This window comes from Manis javanica, chromosome 15, assembly GCF_040802235.1.
Source record: "Manis javanica isolate MJ-LG chromosome 15, MJ_LKY, whole genome shotgun sequence".
NCBI lineage: Eukaryota > Metazoa > Chordata > Mammalia > Pholidota > Manidae > Manis > Manis javanica.
The window spans coordinates 22,351,462-22,369,259 of record NC_133170.1 but is presented as its reverse complement, the minus strand read 5'-3'; the positions used below and the strand labels follow the sequence as shown (position 1 = coordinate 22,369,259).

The following is a 17,798-nucleotide window of genomic DNA, read 5'->3' as shown; positions in this document are numbered from 1 at the left end:
GTGTTTAACACACTTAGTATTGATGATCTGTGCTGTCCAAAAAAAACAACTGCATTTGTGGTCATAAAATGAGAGTTTTACATCCCTTATTCTAATTCATTATTAGGCAAATCACTTTTTTTCACAAAGCTTGTTTCATTAAGCATAAAGTGGAAATATGTATAATTTCCTCATAGTGTTACTGTTAGCTGAAATGAGGTAAATGTGGAATTTGTTTTATAACCTAAATCACAATATAAAATGTAACAGATTAAAAATATGTGAAAGGGGAGAGAAGGATTTAGTGATTTACTTTTTTTTAAAGGGGAGCACCAACAAACAAACAAGCATAAACAACCTTCTTTGGAGACCTGTGTTCATGAGCAGATTGTACAAAGACACCCACATTGGAGGCTGTAGATATTACAAAATATTTTTTATGGTAAGTACAGGTATTTAACAGATGTGGTTATTATAATAAGTGCTTAACAAGAAATGTGGATTAGTCCTTCAGTTAAGTAGTTAAGTGTTATTTAAGCCTTACTACTGCTGTAGAAAATAAATATGATTAGTATGAGAAAGTCAAATGCCTGTGGACTAAGTTGCAAAATAGGGACATGGCACACATTAAATTTTGACCCCTGGGATCCTACCTAACTGGTCTAGTTCAGGGTTAGATGACAAATGTCTCCTTACACGTCATTGCTTCAAGGAGTCTGGCTGCCTGGACAGTGGTTGTCAAATATTATTCTCTCTCCACATGTGCACCCTAAGGGAAAGTGTCACTTTAAAGAGTGAGGAAGGGAAAAAATAGCATTTATTTGACATGTTTGCTGTTGTTGAGCTTATTCCTGCCCGTCTTTTCCTTCAATCCCCTCATCTGACCTCAGTATACAACCAACACTGATCTCAACGTGAGGAAATTATTTCAAAAGAACAGAAAACGAGTGTGACACGACATCTCTCCACAAACTTTTACTTACATTTTAAGAATAGGAAACAATCATAACATGCATTTGAAAATATGATTTGCTGAAAACAATTTTTGTCGTTGAGAACTGGAGAGAGCAGCACCCTATGAATTATCTTTTCAGTAAAGGACTTTCTCCCTCTCAGCTCTTGTGGGTTTAGGTAATTCTGAAGAAATTGCAGGAAAAGTCAAACAAGGAACATCGCTTTCCTGTAGATTGAGTTCCCTGGAGTACACAGTGACCTATTTCTTTTCCTGAGGATATTGAACAAGCTCTTAAAACTTATCAACAGGAAACATTTCATGAGCCCTGTAACGGCAGGAAGTGTGAGCAGTGTAATGGGAGCATTTGCTTTTGGGATAAACGCAGATTATGGAATAAGTAGATGAGTCTAGTAGGTTAAGTCAGGGTTGGCCTTAATATTTGGGAGTCAAATACCTTGTAAAGGGATTCTTGTCACTTTTGAAGAATACATAAAAGCAGGATAACCTGACTTAAAGTGTACATACCTTTTATTTTTATGCAAGCTTCATTGTATGAATAGCTTCTTGGAATCTAATAATAGTATGTATTCTTAGTCTATCAATATTACTATTCCAATGTTTTTCTTTTTACATTTAATGTACTTCAGCCATTCCATATAACAAAACCTCTTTACATTTGTACAACAAACTTTCATGTTCCCTTTTCTTAAAGCTAACTTGGAACTCAATGGAGTGAATCAAAGATACTCAGTTCATTATAGGTGAGAGTATGATACTAAACTGGTTATCTCAGGGCTGGGGCCTGATCTCTTACCACTGCCTTGAGAAAGGCCTAGGTATTATGGGTCAAAAGCAACCTGCAGGAAAGAAAAAATCTTCCCCCATAATATCTGTGTGGAAAGCAGCATGGCCCCCGAGGAAATGTGTAGGAGCTCATGCCAGCGGCACTGAGATAAGATTCTGACTTGTAAATACTGCACCAAACACTGGCAGGGTGACATCAGCTGGAGGATGTTTGCCTTCTGCTTCATTGTACTTTTTCTTAAAAGAGTTATTAAATGCTTCCTATCCTTTCTCCAAACATAGCTCCATGACAATACTTTGAAGAATCTTGAAGACAAACAGTCTTTACTACTAATAAGTGCTATTGTTTCTCCTTTATTCCAGGTTAATTATATTCAGCTGCCAGCGGCCAGCTGTGCAAACCCAACACAGGAGACAATTTACACTAGGTTTTCTTTGCTATTCTCCTTTTCTAGGTGCAGCAGAAAACTGGAGAAAATCCTTTTTGTTGAAATTCAAACCATTTAAACTCCAGACCAAGGGTAAACAAAGGAAAAGAAACCCAAAAACATGCCCTTCCCATTCGTGAAGGACCTTATCATTCAGAGGTGACCTGTTACAATAGACTGCTGGGTTCATTTAAATGACTGACACTGCCTCGGTGACCTAGGGTTTATTTTACCTCATTGATTGAAGTGGGCTTTTTGTTATAAAGACAGAAAGATGAGAATCTAACGTAGCTCAGCTACTCCTTTTGAAAAATGAAAAGTTAAATGAAATTATATTGACTCTAGCAAGTATTTGATGAGAATCTACTTTGTAGTAAGATGTTCTGGGGATAATAAGGGATAATAAGTGGTAGAAAAGTAATATCACAATAATAATAATTAGGAAGGAAATTGTCTTTCTCTAGATCACAAGATACTTTCCTATCAACTGTCTCTTGGGAACAAGCTAATTCATGTTCAAAGAGCCTGCAAACTTAGGACACGGATTGTCTATATATTTATTTGAGAAGATTCATTAACTTTAAAACATATACTCTCTCTAGAAAGCTTGACATTTTACATATAAAACTTATCTTTGCAATATTCTCATAACATGAGAAGGGGTCATTTTTTACCTGGAACACACAAATAAGGTTGATGATATGTATATTATGATTTAATCCTCAAACAGTATTTTGAAATAAGTCTGTTATTATTTTACAGTGAAGAAATTGAGGCCCAGAGAGATGCATTTAAAGGTTCTGCAGTGTTAACTTTGAGTCCAGGCCGTGAGCCCTTTGACTGGTGAGCGGTGGGACGGGCAGCTGTCCTTGACGGAGACACCCTGGTGCTGCCAGCCTGACTGTTCCTTCCGCTTACCTGAAGTGCTAGTGGTTCACCTTCCGTGAGAATCCTACAGCCATGAAAAGGGTGTTTATCTTACAGGAAACAGACGGCAGCCTGTCTTCCTTCCAGTTTGAAAACCTGTATCTCCAACCTCCCACCTTTCAAGCCCAATAATATAATGCCTACAAGCCTAAAACATGCACAGAGTTATATGGCAAGACAGCCCGTTTAAAAGGCCACATTTATGTATTTATTTTTTGAGAATCAGTCAGCTAGAACTACATCACCTTGGCAATTATTTACAGATTTCTGTATGGATTTCATTGTCACTGTAGACTAAAAAAAAGGAAGACGAAAAAAAAGAATGGAAATTATTTTTCTTCAGTTTGTTCAAAAACCTGTAGGGTTTTGTCCTCTGTAGCTCTAAATTAGTTTTATTCTTAGCAAACTGAACAATGTCAAATGAGTGTCTGGAAGGTATTGACGAACGTTACCTTGTATAAAATCAACAGTAAGTCTTGAGTCCCAGGTAGGCGGCTTCATCGCTCAAGCACTGGTTTAATTCTACACTTGCTCTGTGTCCTTTCGGGGTAGGGGTTTTCCAGTGACCTGTTCCAAATGCTTTGTAAGAGATCCCTTCGAGCACAATTTCTTTCAGACAGAGGATCTTAACGCATACTTCTCACAAATAAAATACTTCCAAACGCTGCAGTTAGCAGGAGAGAGGAACTTGTCCTTGAGATACCCACACAGCTAGCTGGTTAGTCGACTGGGGTGTCTGTAAAGGCGACCTGGAGAGGCAAGTCAGTGTATCTGAGGTTAGGTCTGGGGTTTATGGTGAGGGGTGTGTAGCTTTTCATTTTAGTTTATTTTGTTTTAATATGGCACCTTCTGCAGTATTTGTCCTCCATTAATAAAGGGGCTGTTTTCTCTCAATAAAAGCATGTTAATGTTTTTCAACAAAATGCATGTTAAAAAATAGATACAGAAAGTAGGCTCTACATTAGAATCTCTTTCCTAACTCTTAATTCTCAAAATAATAAGGCAGCCCTGTTCACCAGTCTCTCTGGTTGTTTCTGAAAAGCTTAATATGGAAATTGCTTAATAACACCTATAGTCTCTAGTCGTTAACTGATACAAAGGAAAGGTTCTTGATAATCATATAATATTTTTCATTCAGACTCTCAAATTTTGATGTGAATGTGTTTGGGGGTAACGGCAGCAAAGCCACTTAAACTACCTTGGCTTTGATTCAGTCAGAAGCCTGAGAAACGATCATGGCTGGGTATGTCTCCTGGAGGAACTCGGAGGTGTAAAATAAAATGAGCTTTTGAATTCTCCCAGGTTTCTGATTTTTCTTGGCACACGTCTATCAGACACTTACAGGTCAGGGGAAGGGGCGGAGCGGTCTTGCCAAAGCCACGGCTGACTGAGTCCGTCCTGGGACAGCCCCACCCAGTAACCACGGCCACTTTGGATCTTCCCCAGGCTGCCGGCGATAAAGTCCTGCAAGAAACAAGATTTGAACAGGGAACCGAGGGGTAAAAAAAAAGCCCCACAACAAATGACCATGAAATGTGAAGGGCAGCGTTTTGCCTTAGGCAGAAGTGAATCGGGATCTAAGAGCGGGAGAAAGAGAGAGGGGATATATTTTATACACTTTTTTTCTCTAGTCATATGTTCAATGCAGTGTTAAGGATTATGGGAAAAGTAGGCATCCGGGATTCAAACTGTTTAACAGATTCAGTCTGGCAGACAGTATGTCAAAAAAAAAGGGGTGTGTCCTACTGAACCCTTATTAAAAGAAGTAAAAATATCCTTGACATCGATCATTCTTTTCCAGTATACTTCAGTAAGAGAGATCATTTAGAAAATTCTAGAAGCAACTTAATGCAAGCATATTTTGTTAGAAGAAACATAACTTACACACTTTTTTGTCACCAGATTTGCACAGGAAAAATAGTGTGAGCCTATAACAGTAACAAGTCAGTTCAAGCTGCCTTGGTTGACCGAACATCCTTAACTTGTTCTCCCGTCATTCTTGAAAAATTAACTTTGACTAATTACTGAATATAACAGGCATACATTTTTAATAAGGTCAGAGTTACATAACCATACATTCTACTTCACACAAATCTATGAATATAATGATTTCAGGGAGATATCTTATTGTTCACTTGTTAAGATGTTAGTAAACTAGGTTTAATATCAATTAAACATCTCATTTAATAATTGCTTATTTTCATAGACCTGTCCATTTCATGAGATCACTTCACAGTTGTAATGTATGTTTATCTGGAGTTCGGCTACATGTCAACATGATTCCTTTAACCTCCCCCCATTTTTTTATTTTTTTATTTTTATTTTTTATTTCTATTAAGGTATCATTGATACACACTCTTATGAAGGTTTCACATGAAAAACAAAGTGGTTACTACATTCACCCGTATTATCGAGTCCCCCCCATACTGCATTGAAGTCACTGTCCATCAGCATAGTAAGATGCCACGGGTCACTAGTTGTCTTCTCTGTGCTACACTGTCTTCCCCAACTTTCCCCCATTTTTGATTAACAAAGGACATAGAAATAACATACTCTCTTTGATTTCTGGATAGTCATTTTGTTTTTTTGTTTGTCCAATTAAAAGGAGAGCCAACCATACTAATTCTTATTTTGTCTCTTTTTAATCCTTTATTAAAACAAAAACACTACTGTTATAGAATAATTAAGGAATCTGTCTTACTGGAAATACGTTTTTCTTTTAGTGGTTAATATGGTATTGTCAGAATGATACATAACTGTAAAACATTATTTACCATTTCTTCTTTGCTGTCTATTTGTAGAAGATTAGCGCCTTCTTTCAAACAATCCTCTTTACTGCTGTGCCAAATTTTCCAGTTTTCAAAGACACAGTAACAACTTTCTCCATTCTGTATCCAATTGTCTGGACAAGGGCTGCAGTTATAGCCCTTGAATATAAACATTTTACTTTATTGGTGTTCTTGTAAAAATATTAGTAGCACATCTCAAAAGAATCCCTTTCAGTACCCCCCTGTAAAGTTCAACACTCTAATGAAATAGTTCTTAGGATGATACTTGCCAATTTCAGGTTCCCAGAGACTAGAGTAAAATCTATATGATTTTTTCCAACTGCAAAAGGTCTCTAAGAATTAGTTTGAGGCAAAATTAATTTGGAAATACTTTTCCCCTGTCCCTCTTTTTAAATAATTGATCTGGTAATTCTGATTTTATAAATCTTTTCTTTCTTTAAATTTACATCCTTTGCAGCCTTCATTTGTTTGCTTATTGTTTTGTGTCTGTTCATCTTACTGGCCCAGTTTAATTCGGAATGTCCTGGAGCATTAGGCAAGTTGAGTAACCAGACTCGAGTGGATGTTTAAACTCTGAGAATTAAACATAAGAATATTTCACATAAAATGAAGAGAAGAAACAGTGTACCTTATGGAGTGATTTAAAAATATGTGGATGAGGAAAACTGAAGAAAAACACAGGTGACTGGTTCTTATCTTAGGACTCTGATGTACCTGAGAAGAAAGCCATAATGTTTAATCATTTCTATGGAAACTGTTGCAAGAAAGAATGTATTCACAAAAGGATGCTCAAATGTGTAAAAGGGGAATCAAAGAGCAGAATTAGACTGAGAGTTTCTGGAAAGACACTAAAACTTCCAGAACTCTAGTTTCTGGAGAGAGATCTTCAATAGGTCACAAATAGTTCATTATCAGTTTCCATAGCCCAGATGTTGAGTTATTTAAGTCTCTTCAATACTCCTTATCTGGAATCCATGCTAAAGAGAATCATGCAAATGGTTAAAGTTACAGCATAGTGTTGACATTGGCAGTTGAAGGCTTGGAATGCATATTGGATTTGTAGGTCTCCAAAATGGATACTGCCTCTCATTCAAGGTTGGTGGCTCAGAGGTGGGCCTAACTCATGCTTGCAATGACCTGTTACAGTTAAAACGTTGGGCACAAAGTGATTCTTCATACATTTGCTTGACTACATTTCAACCAGAAGGAGCTATGTAGTAGGATTCTGACCTCTCTCATTGCTGGTTACTTAAATGGTATCCATTACAGGGAAGTTAATTCTCCAAATTATGTGTAGTATTATTAAATGCTAATTAAATAATCACTGAATGTTTGAAAACTATTGAACAGGTAGAAATAGACTGTTTAAAAATGTTTGTAAGAATTGCAAAAGATAAAATTGAAATAACTTCATAGAATTTTGAAAAAGAGCTGAAGCCTTCATTGTTATAATTTTATAGTAATTTTCAAAACGAATCTTCTGCTCAAAGAGATAATTAGCTAAATTTGAATATAAAGCAATATCTAAATTAAATATATTGAGGAATTTGGATCTCTATATAAACTTATAAATTTTAGTGATTGGACAAAACATAGAATGCTGCTTTTTATTTTTTTAGTCCAATCTGCTAATCTCACACATTTCCCTTTGAAATTTGACTACGTGTTTTCTTTATCTGCGTTTCTTGGAACCTCAGTATTTTCCACATATATTGAGATATACAAATAAGATTAAACTTCAGAGTCCTATTATAAAATCCAGACTACAATTTTATCATTAAGAATTTTTATAATAAAGACAGAATTTTATAATAAAATGAAATGTGCATCACTGTTTCTTTTGAGGAATTGGTGCCTACATTGTATTTGCACAGTGGAAACTGATTTTATACCAACTACCTGAACAGAAAGAGTTTTCAATGAAGGTTTGGCAATATTTCATCTGGAGGCTGTGGTTTCTCTGCCACTGCGTGAGGGTCAGCAGTGCTCTGTCCTGTTGGGTAAGTTTTTCTTGCTGCTTCATTACGATAGCAGACACCTGGAACACTTCAAAAACACCAATCATTCCTCATAAATATGGACAAATTATAACAAAGTAATCCTTCAACACAGACTAAAGACAATTACTAATTACTGATTATTTTTGTGATTTTAATATTCATTACTTTAAGTTTTTAAAAAAATTTACATTGTTCAAGAATGAAAAACCACAAAGGATGCACAGCAAAAAGTCTCTTTGCCACCCTGTTTGCTTCTTTGCCCAATTCCAATACCCAAAGCAGTCGGGCTTACCAATACCTTTTTTATTCTTCCAGAGATATTTTGAATTTTGTGAGCAAATGAATGTGAAATGCACTCTCTTCTCTTTACACAAACAGTAGCAATCTGTTTACATGCCTTTGCACCTTTTATTTTATCATTTAAAATGTATTTTGGACATCATTCTGTATCTATACACAAAACTTTCTCCTTCTATCATCAGAACTGTATAGGATTCCATTATATGGATGTATCATGATTTATTTTAGTCATTTTCATTGACTTTTGGGCTATGTGTAATCTTTTGGTACTACAGAAATCAATACTGTAGTGAAGAAACTTAGTCATACATAATTTCACAAATGTGCAAGTATATTTTTAAGGTAAATTATGCAAAGTTTCTTCCTGCCCTTCCCCCTCTTTAATCCCTGGTAATCATTCGTGTTCTGTTTTGATAATTTTGTATTTCACTGATGTTATAGAAATGTGAACATACATCATATAACCTTCTGTGATTAGCTTTTCTCACTCAACATAATTCTCTGTAGTTTCATCCAGATTGTTGTGCAGATAAACAGCTCATTCTTTTTTGATGGATGAGTTGAATTCCATGATACGGATGTACTGTAGTTTATTTAACTGTTCACTTACCGAAGGACATCTGGATAGATTTCAGGTTTGGGTCATTGCAAAAAAGACTGTCATGAACATTCACGTGCGGGTCTTTGTGTGAATACAAGTGTTCATTTCTCTAGGTAAATGTCCAGGAGTGCAATTGCTATGTTGTAAGCATGTGTCAAGTTAAGTTTTTCAAGAAGATCAAAATCGCTGCACCATTTTACATTCCCACCGGGAGTGTGTGAGTAATACGCTCTGCAGTATCACAAGCATCTGATGCTGTCACTGGCTCTTATTTCAGCCATCCTCTGGGTGTGAAATGATATCTCACTGTGGTTTTAATTTTCATTTCCATAATAGCTAGTTAGGTTGAGCTTGTTTCCTTGTGCTTATTTGATACCTATCCTCTTTGGTGAAATCTCTTTCCATGTCTTTTGTGCATTTTCTAATAGGATGGTTTGGTATTTTAATGTCGAGTTTTGAGAGTTCTTTCTATATTCTATATTCTAGTCTGTTATTGACATGTGGTTTGCAAACATTTGTTCCCAACTCTTAAATTTTTGATCCTCTTCGTAGTGTCATTTTCAATTTTGATGAGGTCCAGTCAGTTTGTCGATTTTTCAGCCTATTAATCATTCTTTGGTTGTCAAATTTAAGAACTCTTTGCCTCGCCTTAGATCCTAAAGATTTTCTACTGAATTTTTAGACTAAAATTTCTTTAAGTTTTATGATTTCTATTTATAAGTCTATGGTCCATTTTGAGTTAATTATTTTTTTATAAGACATGAGACTTAGGTTGAGGTTTTTTGTTTTTTTGTCTTTGTTTTTCCTAGCTGTGCATGTCCAATTTCTCCACACTATTTGTTGAAAAGGTTATCCTCCTCCATTGAATTGATTCTGCACCTGTGTCAAAAATCAGTTTGGCATATTTGGATGGCTCTATTTCTGGATTTTCTACTGTATATTATGAATGTATGTGTATGTGTATGTAGCAATATGATAAGTTTTGAAATACCATAGATTGATTCTACCCACTTTATTTTTGTTTTGAAAACTGTTACAACTATTCCAGGTCTTTTGTTTTTCCACGTAAGTTTTAGATAATCTTGTCTCTATCTACAAGAAACTTGTTGAGATCATGATAGAAATTGCCTTAAAACTATATATTAACTGGAGGAGAATTAACATATCTGCTATGTTGAGCCTTGCAATCCAAGAACATGGCATGTCTCTCAATTGATTCACTTATCAATGTTTGGTAGTTTTCAGAATAAAGGTTCTGTCCATGTTTTGTTAGATTGAAAACTAAGTATTTTGTTTTTCTGAGTGATTGTAAGCAGTATTGCATTTTTAATTTTGGGGTCCTTGTATTCATTACTAGTATATAAAAATACAATTGATTTTTGTACGTTTACCTTGTATTCTGTGACCTTGCTGACCATATTGATTAGTTCTGGGTTAAGGGCTATACCAGCTGCCTTTACATGAAGAAGTGATTTAGCATAATTATTAAACTTGTTTAAAATAGCTTATGACATATTAATAATTATTAAATGGCAGTTATGTAGACATGTTTTGTAGGAGAGAAAAGCATCAGGGAAATCAATTACTGAATTAAAAAGAAACATCTATACATGCAGACAGATCTTGAGACGTGAAAATAAGATCTTTAAAAGAGAAACTGAAAAAAGAAAGAGGCAGAACTGTAAAATGATTTCCATTTTTTAACTGCAAGAGACAGTTAACCAAGATCCAAAAGGACCCTGATGCAGAGGGTCTGAGCTGGCCTGTAGCGGCCGCACTGGCCGCACGCTCCTGTCAGGCTGCCTTTTTAGGAGAATGGATTCCTAGAGAAATGCAAATTAAGTAAATATTGATTACGGTTGGTCCACACAAAATCTACTTAGCTCTTCCTCCAAGGAGACTTGGATCCCGTTTGGCTGTGATCCTGTAAAATCTACTTATCTTCCTCCAAGGAGGGTTGGATCCCATTTGGCTGTGATCCTGTTAGAGAATATTGCTATGAAGGGAAAGAATACAGTTTATGTATAAAAAAGCAATTTGCACCTGCACGTTAATGGTCTCCTCATTAACTGACCAAATAACTATTCATAGCAAATTATTTAACTGCATATCTACATTTTATGATCTGTTCTAGTTATCAGCACTGGTACTGAGAAGGGAATGCTAGAAATCAGGAGCCGCAGACTGCAAAAGGCAGCTGTTTATTCCCCGTCCATCTGTAGATAAAGGAACCAGGCTGCCAACAGTTCGGATTGTTTGCTTCTTGTCAGAAGGTTGGATCCAAGCAGAGTGGGGAACAGGACATGATGATATTTATTTCATTCTATTAATAACCAGCCATATTTAGATACTGAAAAATAATCTTCTAGTTGGGAATTTGTGGTATTATTCTAAAATTTTAAATTTTGATGAACTTTTTCTAGATTAATTATATTTTTGAGGTTATTGTTGCTTTGTTTGTTGCTGTATGAAAAGCTTATGTTACATAAAACTGTAATAAAACTGGAGAAAGGGAAATGAGACTTCTCTTTATTTTTCGCCCTAAATGGGAAACAACCACTACACTTTTACTGGTGTTGGGTGTAACACATTGGTAAGTGAGAAATAAAGATTAAACAATGTAATTACCTGGGTAAATATAAGAAAATACTTGTAAAGCCCAATAAAATAGAAGTGTTACATAATGATATATGTACACCTAGTTGATGAATTAGGAATGTGAAATAGGACAGTAAAAACAAATGAAAAAGTCTAATTTCTTAGAAAATATTTTGCATTATAGGCTTTTAAAAATATTTAGCATGTACAGTATTACACAATTAAACAAAATACAAGATAGTAAGAAGAAAGTAAGAAATTACTTTTTCCTACCTTTAAACTTACCTCTCAAATAAAGTTGACATTTACTTTATATCTGTTGAAACTTTTATCCATATATCCATGTTAAGAAACAACTTTTACATATAATTTTTATTAAAATTAATTTTACTATAAATGACATTTTAATCTTTTTCATGGAAAAATATTTCATAACCTTATCTCTGTGTTAATGATGATAGTTCTAGAAGACTTTTTAAATTTATTGCATTTTATTCTTCTATATCAGTGTATCATGATTCATTTTGCCAGTCATTTTGTCAGATACGTACCAAGGCACTTTTAATAATATGTAACCATAATTTGCAATTAGCTCATTTGTTACTTTATAACATATTTTAAATAAAAAGACATAGATTTCAATCACTATCTTTGTCAGAAACATGTCCCTGTTTCTAATAAACATATATATTATATAATTTCTCTCTCTCTATATATGTACTTATAGATATAATTACATATACTTACTATATATATATATATATATATATATAGTTTCAATATTAGTATTGACCTTTCTCTTACTATGAACATTTTCATGGAGAACATTTAACATTGTTTATGAAAATGGAACATGATTAAGATGGAATAATGATTAAAAATTAAAAATCATTTTTATAACTCAAAACCTCCTGGCTGTAATATAATAACTAGCAGGGACAAACAATTAAGAAAGTCTGAAGTGAACAAACTGCTTCTTATTTAACACAACTGCTTTTTTCCCTGTAACTGGTTTTAGTTTGAAAAACCTAAGTGCTGAGAATGTATGACAACCTTGGAAAATGATAATGTTAGTAGCAAAAAATATGCCATTATACTTGAACAAGAGCTAAAGGTAAGTATACTTTACATTGTGATACATAGCTTTGCAAAGTAGATAATTGTAGTTATTAAAACAAAAGAAATCCAAAACATTTCTTGTAAGCATTTTCTGGAAATTACTGAACTTTTAAAATGCTTTGTTTTCTACCTAGTTTAACTTTACCCTCATCAAAGTAACATTTTCTTCATGTAATTTTTGTTTTGGGATTTAAAAATATTTTTTTGAATACATACAACATCCATGGGATTAAAACACTTAAAAGTCCACAAAAAATAAACACTGAAATATCACGCATCATTCAATCCATCTCAGTCCTTTTGCCCCATTTTTTGTTATTTCCTATTCATCCTTTCAGGGTTGATGTACCTTGGAGAATATATCCTCTCTTAATCAAGTTGTGGCATAATAAGGACATTCTTTCACATGTTTCTTTTTTCACTTAACAGTATGTCACGGAGACATTTATACCTATCAGCCTACAGAGCAGCTGCGCTGGTCCCTCCTCCCTCCTGCCCCCCCTCCCGTCCCCTTCTTCTCTCCCTTCTCTCTGCTCCTTCCGTTCCGTTCTAGTTCCTCCCCTCCCCCTCCTCTCTTCCTTGTTTCAGGACCTTCCTTAGTGTGGATGTGCCATTGTGGATTTAAATGGGCCCGTAATGATAGGTATTGGCGTTTTTCCAATCCTTTTTTTCTCCCATGGCCACGCATGCAGGATTATCTACAGGAAAATTTCCCAGAAGAGGGATTGTGGGGTCAAAATTAATTAGTACAGTTTCAGATCACCCAGATTTGTTAGGAACACGATTGTCATAGTTTCTTTAAACAGATTTCATGTACTACACAGAAAAGAAAACAGAATTAAGTATTCACTGGACAGCAAGTTTGTTGAAGGCATGGAAAATGTACAGTATGCATTTATAAACATCTGTGGTATGTACCATATGCTTTCTGGCTATATATTAATTGGTGACTGGAGACTATAGGTTTATTGTTATATAAAAAACAAATTCTACATCTCATCCACTTGGTAATATTGCTTAACGATGTTGCATTTTTAGTTGATATTGCTTTTAACTGAAAGTGATCTTTATACTTCAAGTTTATCTCCTTATTCCAAGCATTTAATTCTTATAAAACAACATTGAAATTTACTTTATAGAAGTGATATTTAAACCATATATTTTGATATTTCTAATGTCAGTTGAACATGGATTCTTGTACTTCGGTTAGAAGGGAGCTTGGCAATGGTCCATTAAAAGTCCCATGTTTTACAGAAGAAACTGGATTTTAAGGTGTTAATTGACTTATCTATCAGTTCTCTTTCAACTCTACAATACTTCCAGTGTATCTGATAAATAGATATTTAAATGTGAGTTTCTTAAGAAACTGGACTGGTATTTGATTTAAGTAATTGCTTTTTGCTAAAGCACTGAGGGAGGATAGGGTGAAATAGGAAAACCTTTCTGGAAGTTCTAACATTTGTTGTGGGCTGTGAAATTTTATTTGAGGTAACAATTACTTATTGAATTCCTGGTATTCCTTAAAACATTTCTCTAATAACTATGAGGAACAAAAGCTCTAGCTAACATGAACAAGATCAAATACTTTACCAAGCAAATCTGAACCTGTCTCTTCTTCCTTCTCAGAACTTGAAATTCTCCATTGCCAGCCAAGGTCTCCTACTTAGACAATGATTTGCCAAGACATCCAAAAATAACGATCTGGACAGACCTTCATCTCTCTCCTTCTAAGCATATTTTTTAGTGCTGTCATGAGTGATAATAAAAGTTCTTAATACCTTTTTTGGATCTACAGCTCTGCTAACTGTTAAATTTTATGAAAATTTCACTTGCTAGATTTGGAAACATGTCAAATTTGGACAAAAGGGAGTAAAGAAATGTGGGTAAATATGGCTCAAATGAACTTTTCAGGTTTGCATTAAACATATTAAATTGTACCTTGCCTAATGTAAAGTGAAAAACCCTTATTAAAATAATCTACATAAATCAAGTGTAGAACAAATATATATTTAGAAAAGGAAGAACATATACTGAAATCTTTCAAATTGTATACTTTTGTATGCTAATATTATTGGAACCGAATCATAATATGAATCATTACTTGCATTTTCCCCAAAGAGACCTATGGCATTAAATCTGAGTTAGTCAACTTGTAATGTCTAGTTATCAGTGGCATCCGAGAGCTTGGAGAGTTATGTGAAATAAACGACCCATGAGTTCAATCAGGAAGCCACTACTTTGCATCATTTATATGTATTTGGATGTTTCTAATTGGCTTATTGATCCATTTATAATTTAGAAGTTTTATTTATAATGATATGCATGTATAATTGCATGTAAAGCTCCTGCAGTATATACATATATGCATATAAGTTATTTTAAAGATATCCTTGTTACTTACACTTAATGCCAAAAAAAATGGAGGTTGCTAGTGAGCCAACGCAGAAAATACATAAAACCATCATCACAAGACACCATGTTCCTAAGCAAGAAAAAGAGACAATGAAATTGAGTTAGAGAAAGTAGAGGAGAGAGATGGGCTGGGATACGAGTCAACTGAGTATGAGAAGGAATTAACACTAGGCATGCATTCCTACTAGTCTCTGAAGCCTTGTGGCTCCATAGGCCAGGAAAAAGAGAACTCACGCTCTTTGCAATGCAAGTTATGAGTTGGAATACATCTGATTTGGAAAAATGCCCAATTGAACACTTCTTGTATTCTTGCATGATGCTACCACCACCTAACTAGATAGCTATAGGAATTCTTTCCCCACAAGCCTCTGGAGAGCATAGCAAACCAGGGAGCATGCCTTTGTTTGGGAAAGCAAATATGCCGTGTTGGCATCTTCTCATCTCCTTTCAATTGAACATGACTGGTTCAGCGATATTTTCTTTTAACCTACAATTTTGGACAAAGAACATTCTTCCAGGTGATTTTTGCATCTCTTCAGTAAGGAGAAATGAAGAATGTGTGATTTGTGCTATTCTTATCACTAATCAGGGAAAAATGGATAATACTGATTTTTGGATAGTGTAGTAGGCTGTGGAATGCCCCTGCCCAGGATGCCCGGGTCCTAATGCCTGGAACCTGTACATGATTCCTTAGGCAGCAGAAGAGACTTAACATTTGTAATGAAGTTAAGGATCTTGGGAGGAGGACATTCATCTTTTCTTGGGCCCTTACTAGTTGGAGGTGTTCCGAAGAGAGGGGCAGAGTGCTGTAGGTGTTTGGCTGCTGGCTTCGAGAATGGAAGAAGGGGCCCTGAACCAGGTAAACTGAGAAGGGCAGTGCTAGAAACTGGAAATCACAAGGGAATGGCTTCTCCCCTAGAGTGTCTGGAAGGAATCCCTCGTCTTAGCCCAGGGAAACCCATTTTAGATTTCTGAACTCTAGTAAAATTACAAATTCGTGTTGTATTGAACCCCTGAGTCTGTGGTAATTAATTAATTAATAACCACAGGCTGGATCACTGAAGCAGCTCCAGGTTGATGAAATAGTGCTAGTTTTTCAACCTGTGTTTTCTCTTTATTTCTTAGTATTAATCAGAATACTTTTTGGGGTGTTTTATGCAGGAACTAAAATAATACAAACCGTATGATTTCTTTCACTTATTTTCCAAATCCAGGAATCTTTGTCTTTCCAGCAAGAGATAAAGAGAGAAGAAAAGCATTGCACATTTGTAAGCCCATCCATCACTCTTTGTCTTCTGCATCTTCACTTATTTCTCCTGCATTTCATTTCATTGGTTAATGTTAGCACATCATGCACAGCACCATGCCCTTTAAGTGGGTTTATCTCAGATTAGAATAATCACCTTGGGCTCATCCCCGAACAGGTACCAAAGCATAAACTGCAAAGTCTTGGACTTAATAATCAGAATGGGTTACCTGAATACTTGGTGGAAGACAGATGTTTCTGGAAAGGGTTTGGGGTTGGATTATCCCACTGAAGAGAGGAGTATGCATCTTCCTCCTGCATGCCTGAGTTGCTTGGAGAGGTGAGGCCGTCCACCTGAGGAGCAGAGGCAAATAACTTCCTTTGTCATCAGGAGCAGGTTGACGGAAGAACTGAAATGACAACTTTTTCACACTAGTGGGAAACTATGTTTAAGTTTAAGGAATAGAACTAGCACCTTCATCCAGAAAGTAGAAGTTTAAGCCAAAGCACAACTTATCAAAGAAGGAAATGAGAAAGAAGCTGAACTCAAATGGCCAGTGAGGGCGAGGCAGGGCAGGAACATGGACAAGGGCCATGCCATTGTAACATCTACTTAGCCAGAGAAAAAGGCCCATCTGTTCTTTAACTTAATCTTTAAACTGTTCTTCCTCCTCTTCCAGCACCTTAATCAATTAAGTAACTTTGTAACCAGGTCAGGAGATAGACCTCCAAGTGTAAAAGAACCTATATGGATAAAGAATGCCAAGATCTGGGTCAACACAGTCACCTGAATAACCTATTCTTAAGAAAAAATTTCAAAGGAATTATGAATCACCTGTAAATATCATGCCTTATGCTGATCTCTACCCTAAAGGCCCTATAAAACCCCAAACCCTTAAGTGTTCCTCCTCTCTGAGTTTTTCTCACTCTTTCTTCTAATGTGTAATTTTTGCTTTGAATACAAACTTTTCACTGCTCAACTTACTGCATTTTGTCTCTGAGCTCTTCCAGTGGCAAGCATCTTTGTTACTTTGCTGTTTCATTCCAGTTTTTAGACTGAAGCGCAAATCTTCACTCTCTCTGTCCTACTTCAGACACATAGGGAAGAACTGAGAGCTCTGAACTGGGCTTGCAAGTTCCCCTTGCATGGGTGACGCAGACAGAACTGTAGCTACACAATCAGGCTCCTTAGTAGCCTGCCAGAAGTCTCCTTTCTTTGTCTTTGGGAAGTTCTCAGAACATCACTTCACTCCATCCAGTGCTCTGTGGCTCCCCCAAACGCTGGGGTGGTAGGGGCTTAGTTCCCATGCTGTGCAGATGCAAGTGGATGTGGGACACCACGTGACTCTGGCTTCAGGAGTTGGCAAGGGATTTGTCCCATGCCGAGCTGGAGTTCAGTAGGCTTCCCTGTCCTCCCTCTGCTGTTCCTTGCTCTCTGCTGCCTGCAAGGCAGCTGCCATTACCTGCTACTCTTGCTTTAATGAGTTCCTTCCTTACCTACACTCCTCTGACCTACTCAAGAAATTCTTTCTCGTTCAGAGTCAAGCATACACCCACCCCCACCTCCCACCCCCACCGTCCACGTTGAAGTTTCTTGCAGTGCTTCACCTTGTGCACAGAGAGAAACCTCTCCAGACACA

The 17,798-nt window shown here is 36.0% G+C and overlaps 1 protein-coding gene across 1 annotated transcript; it reads right to left on the bottom strand.

Moving 5' to 3' along the window:
* Window positions 1-308: 308 nt before the first annotated feature.
* On the bottom strand, window positions 309-16,570 carry CLEC9A (C-type lectin domain containing 9A). The gene is made up of 6 exons (XM_073222211.1): window positions 16,389-16,570; window positions 14,904-14,982; window position 14,463; window positions 5,868-6,020; window positions 4,436-4,557; window positions 309-3,842 (listed from the first exon to the last, which is right to left on the bottom strand). Exons 1-6 carry the CDS (start codon window positions 16,477-16,479, stop codon window positions 3,764-3,766), a joined length of 525 nt encoding a protein of 174 aa, XP_073078312.1. The 5' UTR covers window positions 16,480-16,570; the 3' UTR covers window positions 309-3,763.
* Window positions 16,571-17,798: the final 1,228 nt, after the last annotated feature.

Coding starts and splice junctions, on each gene's coding strand:
- CLEC9A (XM_073222211.1), bottom strand. CDS start 16,479: ATGCAGGAGGAAGATGCATACTCCTCTCTTCAGTGGGATAATCCAACC. Junction 14,983..16,388: donor GTCTTCCACCAAGTATTCAG/GTAACCCATTCT, acceptor TTTCTTGCTTAG/GAACATGGTGTCTTGTGATG. Junction 3,843..4,435: donor TCCGCCCCTTCCCCTGACCT/GTAAGTGTCTGA, acceptor TTGCCTCTCCAG/GTCGCCTTTACAGACACCCC.